This window comes from Lactuca sativa, chromosome 3 (assembly GCF_002870075.4).
Source record: "Lactuca sativa cultivar Salinas chromosome 3, Lsat_Salinas_v11, whole genome shotgun sequence".
Lineage (NCBI taxonomy): Eukaryota > Viridiplantae > Streptophyta > Magnoliopsida > Asterales > Asteraceae > Lactuca > Lactuca sativa.
Genome location: NC_056625.2, coordinates 173,786,476 through 173,798,142, shown reverse-complemented (window position 1 = coordinate 173,798,142; position 11,667 = coordinate 173,786,476). Strand labels below are relative to the sequence as shown.

At 35.0% G+C, this 11,667-nt stretch overlaps 1 protein-coding gene across 2 annotated transcripts; it reads left to right on the top strand.

Annotated features, from left to right (window-relative positions):
• Positions 1–10,163: 10,163 nt before the first annotated feature.
• Positions 10,164–11,161, top strand: LOC111885301 (transcription factor PRE5). Of its 2 annotated transcripts, XM_052770073.1 has the most exons (3): positions 10,164–10,258; positions 10,459–10,649; positions 10,762–11,161. In XM_052770073.1, the coding sequence occupies exons 2-3, from the start codon at positions 10,524–10,526 to the stop codon at positions 10,912–10,914; spliced, it is 279 nt and encodes a 92-aa protein (XP_052626033.1). In that variant the 5' UTR covers positions 10,164–10,258; positions 10,459–10,523; the 3' UTR covers positions 10,915–11,161. The 2 variants fall into 2 exon arrangements, with proteins under 2 accessions (XP_052626033.1, XP_023737331.2); XM_023881563.3 differs by lacking the exon at positions 10,164–10,258 and having other exon boundaries at positions 10,403–10,649.
• Positions 11,162–11,667: the final 506 nt, after the last annotated feature.

The following is an 11,667-nucleotide window of genomic DNA, read 5'->3' as shown; positions in this document are numbered from 1 at the left end:
AAGCATAAAAATCACAATTTTATTTTATAAGGCCAATAAACACCCAAACTAACTCTAATATTGGGCTTAGGGGCAAAAAGCCCAAAAATCCTTTCTTCTCTCCCCATTCTCGGCCCAAGCCCAAGGAAAAAGGGAGAGTTGACCTTGGGTTGCCACCTCACTTTTATTTGTTGGGTTTCCATGCACACAACTCATGTTTCCAAGCAAGCATCACTTCAAAATCACTTCTATCCTCTCCTCTCTCTCACTCTCGGCCACATCTCAAACACACACACATTTCACAAATTCTCTCAAAGAACATTCAAGAAAACTCTCTCCTTTCCTCCCCATAATTTCGAGATTTTAAGAAGCTTTCAAGAGGATCTTTCAAGCTAATCACCATCTTAAGTAAGTATTTACTTATATATATGATCTAGCTATTTCATTCCATCAAAAACCTCTTCTAAATCTATTCCAACTTGTGATCATACACCTTAGAAGTCACCAAACTCGAGATCTACCAAGGAAGGGTGCTAAGGCCGAAAATCACTCCATTTTCTTAGCAAAACCGAACCCACACCCAAGGTGAGCTTCATACCCCCTATTTTATGTTTTTATGAGTTTTTTTTTGGGGGGGGGGGGGGGAAATACAAGTGAAAGTGTAGATCTATATGTGTTTTGTATGCCTTGTATGATTTCCATGCTTACATGTATGCTTTTGTGTGCTATAATGTTGGATCTAGCCATAAAACCCCTCAAAACCGAGATATATCTTATGTTAAATGATTTTAGCATCAAATATATTTCTACATACAAAGTGTTTCAAGAAAAATGGCTAAGTGGTTTAGTAACAATTTTCTTTGGGCTAAAAACACAAATTTTGGGCCTAAAATGTGAGAAATACAAAATTAAGGGTCCAAATTGACATATCACGAATTCTGATGGATGAGGTGTGCCAAAACAGTTTCAATAAAACAATTTCTGGAAATGTACTCATTTAGAGGATTAAAAACATAAATTTCAAGCTTAATGGGCTAAAAATGACATTTTCGGCCCAATGAGGCCCATTATGCGAGATTTTCTGTTTTGGAGGGCCAAAACTGTATTTTTCTGTAAAACAGTGGACTATAAGAGTTCCAAGTCCTTTTCAAAGGTTTAAAATGCTTTTTAAATTTAAAAAGGACCAAAGTTGCAAAAATTTTACAATTTGGGCCAAAATTGTCAAAGTTGCGAAAAAGAAGGGTTGTAACCGAGAAAACTGAAATTTCAGGGAATTAAACTGTTTTCATTGAAAAATATGCTGAAAATATCAATTTTAATAATTTTTGGTGATAAAATGTCAAGAAAATTGAGTTAAGGACCAAACCGGAAAGTATTTAATAAAAGGGTTGAAAAAGTAAATTTTACAAACAATGAGGGGCTGAAACAGAAAACTTTCAAGGCTAATTCAATACATGCAATTTGATCAAACAATGGTACCGCGACTATCGACGAAATACAATACACTACAATACCAAAATCGTTGTGAAACGAATTGGTTCGGTCTCGAACCAATGAAAATCCGAAACTACTAACACGACGACACTACGATTCATACAAATAACGTTTGGGAATTCAATATACATGCGAGTGTGCACAGACGTCTACGCACCATCTTTGGGCCCCAAAAGTGTAAAATCTTGTTTGTTGGGCCTAGCTAGCCCAATGACCTGATCTTAAGGCCCGAAGACCTTTATCCTACGAAGTGTTAGGTTTTACCGACTTGGCACAACGTAGAAGGACTTTCAATGGCTTGTATACTACTGGTCCCCAAGGGTCCTTTGGTATTGCTAGTAAAGTCTACTTTTCATGCTAGGCGGGTCGGGGACCCCTCGTACATTTTTTTTTATCCCCAACCGGTTAATGGAGTCATCGAGGTCTTCGTGTCCTCTTTCTCTTCGGATGTGGGACTACACGTAGTCAGGGCGGTTGGATAACGTGATTAGTACGGACGACGCCTTCGGGATCGTTAGTATAGCTATAAACTGGTCGTTTGTGTAATGCGTGTTTGTAGCAATTAATCATGCTCAAAAATAATCCAACGTCGCCTGAGAATGACACTACTCGTTTTGCAATGGTTTCAACGTAACTTCATGGAATTCAAAGGATTAGGAAAACATCGGGTTTTCCTAGGGTTTTTCAATACATACGGACTCGAAATGTATACAACTTTAATGAATAATTTTTACAAGTATAGAAACAAACAAGCATACCTATGGATCTTCACAAACATTTTTCGAAAGCTTTTCATTTCAGAAAATATCGGATTTTCTGGTGGTTTTCAAACGATACGAACATTGTTTTTTTCAAATACCGCTTATGAACTCACCTACATTTCATATGTTGACGTTTTTCAAAATACTTGTATTCTCAGGGAACCAGTGATACAAAGGAAATAATATTCAGTGGTGGCCTGCAGTTTATTTATGTACGAATCGAACAATTATTTTTGGGAATGTAATGTTTAAACAATGTATTTCATGTAAACTCTACTGGTTGTACTATATTAATGCATGGTGACGAATGTTGTTACGCTTCATATATATTCAATGTTATGGTATTCAATTGAGTCACGACGGCCCCCGGACGTTTCCGCCGTCTGGTTCGGGGGTGTGACCGGTTGGTATCAGAGCTTTGTTTATAGTGAACTAGCATGTCGAGCCACACATTGATATGCAACTATAAACCAAAAGAGGGACTAACATAACTCTGAACAAAACAAGTAAATAAAACACACCTGCTTGCATTAGGAATAAAGACCTAACGCCGAACCAAACACAACAATGCTGGTATCCCGGGTAATTCGGGACTGTACTTAGTGATATCAAGGAGTTAATGTAGCCTGATCAACTACATTCCCTCCAAAGTAAAACTAACACACGTCTTGATGAAATCGGGATAGCTAGGGAACCTAAAACTATACCCTTATCACCAAAAAGAGAACGTTCGCTTAGCCTGTATAATAGTCATAGTACCCTAGGAATAATGTTAGCATATTTACGTACTCGCGCAGACAGCATGGCTGGTTTTCATCACCCTAGAGACCCCTACTTCCCTAATCAGGGAAACAACGGGTGGCTAGAGGAGGAGGAGCCTGAGGAAGAGCCTGAAGAGGAACCTGAAGAAGACCCCGAAGAGGAATCTGACGGGGAACCAGAGGCAGAAGTCGAGGGCGAGCCTGCCGAACCCGAAGAAGACGAAGAGAATTTCGAAGAGGAGCTCGATGACAGCGAAGGGGGTGATTCGGACGCGGAGTCCGAGGTCATCAACCCCCCTTACCCGATCAGGGTGCCTGCTTATCGTGTGGGTCCCACTGGACCTACCCCTCCTTGGGGCATTGATCTTTGGAGATGGAGCAGACATCAGGGACAGCGACCCCCGTTTGGCATATCACGTGAGTTCTTTGACTTGAGGGACGGAGGACCGGCCGACCGAGCCCTACCGGTCATGGTGAGACGATTACGGGACACCGGTGATCTTGCTCAGAGCACTGTTGATCAAGTACGCCAGTTGTGGACTAGGGTCGAGCGTGCGGAACAGGAGACGCGTGACGTCCTCCGGGAGTTTCACATGAGGTAGGTAAGGTGGGAGTCTCGACTTCAGGATGCAGAACGCTTGGTGACTCGTCTTCAGGGAGCATCCACATCTTCGGCACCACCTCCACACACAGCTCATCGCGGTTAGGGATAGACTTATCATAATAGGTCATTAGGAACTATGTTATGTACTCCGGCTCTATGTTTAAGTGACTACACTACTCATGGAGCCGTTATGCTGTCGGATTAGTGTCACTTATGTATGCTCTTACGAGCAAATTTTCTTGTATTACATGCGGATAATATTAATGAACTTTTGTGTGTTTTGCTATGATATTACCAGTTGTTATGTGTTGAGACGTTATGATTGTATGCCCGATAGTAGTAAAGTTTAGGTTCGTACCATACACCTAGTTAGTAGGATCACAACCTCACAGAAACCACGTACACTCAACATCTTTCCGTTTCATGACAGAAAGATGCCTCGCCGAGCTACTCGCGGAAATCCCGAACCAACCCCGCCCGAAGTTGACACCACTGCTTTCCAGGCAGCCGTGTCTGCTGCGGTCACAGCAGCTATGGCACAACTTCACCGAGGGAACAACGGAGGAGGTAACGGGCAAGGATCCGGAAGTTCGAACAACGGGACGAATCAAGGACCCACTAAAACGTGCACCTACAAGGACTTCACAAACGCTAAACCACGAACTTTCAACGACACTGGAGGAGTGATCACTTTGACACTTGTCTCTCATGAAAAGAAGTAGGGCTACGTGGCTAATCTCGGACTGTGAACATGAGTACGTTGGGCGTACTCCTGTACGCTGGTTGTACTCCGAATTTTCAAACTTCAAAAATTCGTAACTTTCGCATACAAGCTCTGTTTTTGGCGTTCTTTATATCCACACTTAGGTGAGACCGTGCTCTACAACTTTCGTTTAGACTCTGTTGGCTACTTTTCACTTTATTTTTAAAAATTATATTTTTAACAGGCCGGGATAGGAAAAGTCCTTTAAAAAAATCATAACTTCGTCATCTGACATCCGTTTTCGTCTGTCTTTCTACCGTTAAACTTAAATCAACAAGATCTTCGATTCTCGTTTAGGTTGTTTCGGCTAAAAATCATTCGATCTAAAATTCGAGTTTCGAGTTGCGTACAACTAAGCTGAAACTTAGAAAAATCATAACTTCCTCATACGAAGTCAGATTTGGACATTCTTTTTATGCGCGCTCTCGGTTTAACGTATACATGGACTTTCGTTTAGATCACTAATGCTAAAAAGCACTTTATCGTAAATTCACTTTTTACGTCATATAGTGTCGTGCCGGTTTTGTCATAAAACTTCGACATGTCATAACTTCTTCGTTATAACTCAGATTTCGGTATTCTTTATATCTCCGGAATCCTTATTTTAACCAATACAACTTTCTTCATATATATCGGGGTTATCTATCATTTATTTTCGACGCTTATTTTTATCCTTAATTCATTAAATTATAATAATTAAGTATAAAACACAAAATACTCAAATAATACATCTTCTTATTTCAAAACAAATTACAAAGGTTGACCTAAACTATTACATCATCATTAATGCCTAGCCTAGAAACACATGCGTTACAATTCTCTCCCCCTTAGGATGCTTTCATCATGGGAATCACGCACCAACAAACAATACATTATAAGCCTTACAACAGTTATTTACAACTATTAGTCTATAATCCAAAAATCACTCATCATCATCCAACTATGCTCTGGGTCCACTACCTGTAATATAAAAAGCTGAGTGGGTCAGGATTGGGAGCCTGATGAGCATATAGGGTTTTCAACCCACAATAAATAAATTTATTATGTTTAAACATCAAACAATCAACCCAATTTTCCATCCTTATTATCTTCTTTATTACCCCACTCTATCGATCCTCACAACCACACGATCTATACTCTCAGATCTAAAATCAACCTCTTTACCTAATCCATACTCCCGGATCTAAAATTTACCTCTTTACCTAATCCATACTCCTGGATCGGGTATGTCTGATCCATACTCTCGGATCAATAACTGTGCCCATTCCATACTCTCGGACTAGGGACAATTTAACTATGTCTTAATCCATACTCAAGGATTAATATTAATCAATACTCCCGGATTAATAACAAATAACCATGTCTTAATCCATACTCTCAGATTAATAACAAATAACCATGTCTTAATCCATACTCACAGATTAATAAAAAATAATCATGTCTTAGTCCATACTCTCGGATTAATAACAAATAATCATGTCTTAATTATTTCTTAAGGATTTACCCTAAGAATTATCTATCACTCATTCCTAAGGATTCATCCTAAGGAATAGGCACGAAGTACATCGTCGCCGGGGTTTATACAACATACACTAAATCCATAGCTGCCAGGGTTTATACAACAGGCACTAAGTCCATAGCTACCAACGTTTATACAACGGGCCTTAAGTCCATAGCTGCCAGGATTTATACAGCATGTGCTAAGTCCATAGCTCTCATTTATGGAAAATATTATTCATGGGTATCCACCTGCAATACATTTTAATGGGTTTTTAGAGTACATCTGATGAACATCTAGTTCACAACACCTACAGGTTGCGAGCCTGCTAGTGTTCCACAGACCGTCTAGAATAGTTCATGGTTGTCACCCATACTCTGCTGAATGATGGGGCCAACGTTTGGGTAAGGGCTTCTCTCATATCCCACCCTCACCCTCATCTCATGATTTATATCGCCGATCATCTCATTTATCCAACTCATATTTCATCACATACCAACTATTTCGTCTACCCATGTTTTACCCAACATTTTGTTAGATATAAAATACATATAGAATTTAAATCATTTAAAACCTGTATAAATTATTCATTCAACATCTATATCAAATAAAAAAACAATATATATATATATATATATATATATATATATATATTCATATAGCACGTATTTTTTATAAAATACTTCTTATCTATGTGTAAGATGAAAGTGACTATACACTCACATGATAAGATGGTGATTGGACAACACTTTGTCCCTTAAAACAATCTTTTTCGATGATATCGGGATGTTTTCTCAAAAATCGGGCATCACGCGGGCAGAGTTTCGGCTCGAAAACTCTTTTTCTTGGTATCTTTGGGTTCTCCGGGACTTACTTACGATGCTAGGATGATATAATAGGCTTGGGGGTTTTTTTGTAGGTAAAAAGAAAATATAGGGTGGGAGGACAGAAATTGTAAACGTAAATTCGGATGTCAACGATCACTATTTATAGGGGCTGAATACTCGAGTTACGTTGGACGTAACTTTAGAGTATGTTGGGCGTACTCCTTTTTCAACCAGTACGTTGAGCGTATATCGAGTACGTTGGGCATACGAAGGGATCATATCAGACGTGTCAAGGCTGTGACACGTGTCTCTCATGCGAAGAAGTAGGGCTACGTGGCAAATCTCGGACCGTAAACACGAGTACGCTCGGCGTACTCCTGATTTTCAAACTTCAAAAATTCGTAACTTTCGCCTACGAGCTCCATTTTTATGTTCTTTATATCCACGCGTAGGTGAGACCATGCTCTACAACTTTCGTTTAGACTCCATTGGCTAATTTTGAATTTATTTTTAAAGTTATATTTTTAACAGGTAGGGATAAGAAAAGTCCGTTAAAAAATCATAACTTCTTCATCCGATATCGGTTTTTGTCTGTCTTTTTACTGTTAAGCTACAATCAACAAGATCTTCAATTCACGTTTAGGTTGTTTCGGATAAAAATCACTCGATCTAAAATTCGAGTTTCGGGCTGCATACAACTAAGTTGAAACTTAGAAAAATCATAACTTCCTCATACGAAGTCAGATTTGGACATTCTTTTTATGCACGCTCTAGGTTTAACATATACTAGGACTTTTGTTTAGATCACTAATGCTAAAAAACACTTTATCGTAAATTCACTTTTTTCGTCATATAGTGTCGTGCCGGTTCTGTCACGGAACTTCGACAGGTCATAACTTCTTTGTTACAACTCGAATTTCGGTATTCTTTATATCGTCGGAATCCTTATTTCAACCACTACAACTTTCTTCATAAATATCGGGGCTATCTATCATTTATTTTCAATGCTTATTTTTATCCTTAATTCATTAAATTATAATAACTAAGTATAAAACACAAAATACTCAAATAATACATCTTATTATTTCAAAACAAATTACAAAGGTTGACCTAGACTATTACATCATCATTAATGCCTAGCCTAGAAACACGGACGTTATAGAAGATTTGATTAGCTACATTCTCATAGGACTTGACTCCTCCTATGTCGCCTTTGCCACAACGTTCATGATGCAGTCGGATAACATCACTATTGATAATCTTGTTGGTTTTCTTCTGCAAGAAGAGGCATAAATAGAACATGAACATACTCGTCATGTCCCAATTTTCAATTCCATTCCAACCTCTGCGTCTCCTATCTCCAGTTGCACAGCCTTGGCAGCCCAATGATCTTCTACCTGGGTCCAATCATCTCCAAATAACTCTCATGCTTCTGGTAAACAAAATACCAGACTACACCTTCCTCAAAACCTTTAGTTACTTATGATACCCCTTCTTATGCCCGTACAATTCTAAAAAAATCAATTTTCGTTCACTTCCCTATATCTTTCTTGGCTACAGTATGACGCACAAAGGGTACCTTTGTTTCCATCAACCATCATCCTGTGTATATGTTTCACGCCATGTTGTTTTTAATGAAACCATTTTTCCCTATTTAACCCCCATATCCAACAAACTTCATCTACTATTCCGCCTGCCTTTGATGTTAATGGTCACTTACTTCCCAAGTTGCATCTCTCTCATATACAACACCACCATCACAGCCTCTGCCATCCTTAACTCCCTCCGCATCCTCTTCCACTTCCACATCTTCAATTACCCACACACATCAACTTCCCTCCCATCCTATTCACTCTGATACTCCATCCTATCAAACCTCGACGGTCAGTTCTCGTGCAAAGCACACTCAACCTTCAACCTCACATTATCGACCCACTCTAAATAAGACTCATAACATGGTTACCAGATCATGCACCAACTCTCTCAAACCTAGAATTTTTCATACATCTCTTTCTGATCCATCCACTATACATCAATTCACAGTCATATAAGTCTATAGAGAACAAGTTTTTTTGAGAGACATATGATGCAATCTTAACCAATCATTTTGAAAATCAACACAATTAAAAGAAAATTCTAAAATACAAAAAAAAAAACGTCAAAAAAAAATTACTTTTTTTAGTTTTCGTCATCTTTTAGTTCCAATATAAAATTTTGAAAAAAAAAATCATGTCAACAAGGCAAAAATTCTAAAAAAGACGAGATTAGAATAATACATGTAATATTCTGTTAAATATACTAAAATTTCCAAAAAGATTATATAATAGATTATTCTAGTAGAATAACACACACAAAAATATATATATATATATATATATATATATATATATATATATATATATATATATATATATATATATATATATATATATATATATATATTATGTTAGAACATTGAATGAATTTCCATATTATTGTAACTTTTTTTAATTTTAATTTTTTTTGTATAAAAATGATGAAAATAATAATAAAAAAATTATATTTTTTTCACTTTTTTTTTGTATTTTAGAATTATAGAATATATATACTTCAACAAAGAGAGAATTGTAAACATACAAAAGTAAAGTAGAATAATACATGTAATATTCTATTATAATATTCTAAAACTTCCAAAAAGAAATTATAAAATATAATATTATAGTAAAATAATATATATATAGATACATTTATAAGTAACATTCTAATGGAATATTCTATTACAATATTTAATGAATTTTCATGGTGAAGTGGATTTTTTTAAATTTCTTTTATTTTTTATTTTTTTTCAAATATTTTTTTTGTATATAAAAAATGACGTAAATAATAAAAAATATATTTTTTAATTATTTTTTTACGTTTCTTTTCCTTTTAGAATTTTTTTGTTTAAACACAGATGACTAGTTAAAATCATATCTCAATATCTCACAAAATATTATGGTCTAATGTGTAATGTATATATATATATATATATATATATATATATATATATATATATATATATATATATATATATATATATATATATATATATATATATATAGGATGGGGTGAGAACTTTTTTTTGGGTGACTACTCGTAAGAATACTTTAAAAAATTGAAAAAAAAATACAAACAATTAAATTTAGTATAATACTATATCAGAGAGAAAAAAAAAATTAAAATTTTTTTGGACCATTAAAATTGAAACATTGATCAATTTTATAATCTATGATTCAGTTTTAATGATCTATTTTTTTTTTTCAATTCTTTCTTTACGGTGTAGTATAATGTTTGATTTATGATTCGTATTTTATTTTTATTTTTTTCAATTCTTTTTAAGATGTTTTCACCCAAAAAAGATTTGTCATCAACTAGACTATATATATATATATATATATATATATATATATATATATATATATATATATATATATATATATATATGTGTGTGTGTGTGTGTTGGATAGGACGAAGACAATTGCTTTGGAGTAAGGGAGTTGTGGAGTCTACTCTTTCTTATGTACCATAAACGTTGGAGAAGTTCTAGCACAATGTCGGTTTGTTAAACAATGTTTTTACATATATATATATATATATATATATATATATATATATATATATATATATATATATATATATATATATATATATATATATATATATATATATATATATCCACTTGATTGCTCTATATATACATGCATTTTTCTTTAAACTTCTTCTACCTTCTAACATATCTATTCTTATCAAAAGCAATCTCTCATACGAACGCGAGGAGAAAACATAGTATATTCATAAATATTGTTCCACTATATAAAATGTCAAGCAGAAGATCAAGGCAATCATCATCAGGGGCTTCAAGAATCACGGACGATCAGATTATACAGCTCATCTCCAAGCTACAACAACTTCTTCCAGGGACTCGTATCCAACGATCCAACAAGGTTTTGTAACTTGCTCTTTGCGTTATCGGGTATTTAATTCGAAAAATAAGATTCTATAGTTTTGTTATTTGTTGGAAAATATTCAATATTTTAAACTTTTTGAAATTTATAGGCTTCCGCTTCAAAGGTGCTACAAGAGACTTGCAACTATGTGAGAAGCCTGCATAGGGAGGTTGATGACCTTAGCGACCGACTATCACAGTTATTATCCACCATTGACGCCGATAGCCCGGAAGCTTCCATTATTCGAAGTTTAATTATGTAATATTTACGTCTTAATAGATAAATTATTCATTAGCTTATTGATTAAGGATGACTGAGGTACGTTTATATCTTAATTAATCATCTTTCTAGGGTTGAATCTAATTAATGACCCATGTTACATGTAGTATTTACTTATAGTACTTGTCAAATATTAATAATAATTGCACTGACAGTGCATAAGAAGTTTTCTCCTAATAAATACAATGTATGAGATATAAATGCACGTTTGTGTGCTCTTTTACGTTTTATCTCTCGATTACCTTACTTTGTCTTGCTTTTTACATCAATAAATTTGGAGCAACATGAAGCCATTTAAATTTAAATTTAGTGTTAAAAATTCTTAACAGTTTAGAAATTAACTTGTGAAATTTGATCATCAACTTATCGTTAATATTTTATTTATCAAAGTTCTTAGTCTCGCAAGTCAGCCAAGACTGTACATTTACACAATACAAAAGCAAATGTCTAGAATAATAATTAACAGTTGTTTATGTGCTTTTTCTTTCACATCTAATGTCTCAGTCCAAATTGAGCATGTAGGTCTTGGTGATGAGTGGGTATTGAATGCAATTGTCAATATGAAAGCGATGTAAATGACCGTTATTCTTGTTTAGAAAAGTGAAGAAACCTCTTGATTCACTTTAAAAAACAAATATATATATATATATATATATATATATATATATATATATATATATATATATATATATAGTAGGTGTAAGACCCATGTATTACATGAATTAATTAAAAAAAT

Bases quoted from the DNA above. Each gene is read 5' to 3' on its own strand.
- LOC111885301 (XM_023881563.3), top strand. From the start codon at position 10,404: ATGCATTTTTCTTTAAACTTCTTCTACCTTCTAACATATCTATTCTTA. The intron at 10,650-10,761 runs GTTTTGTAACTT...TGAAATTTATAG, and splicing joins GTATCCAACGATCCAACAAG to GCTTCCGCTTCAAAGGTGCT.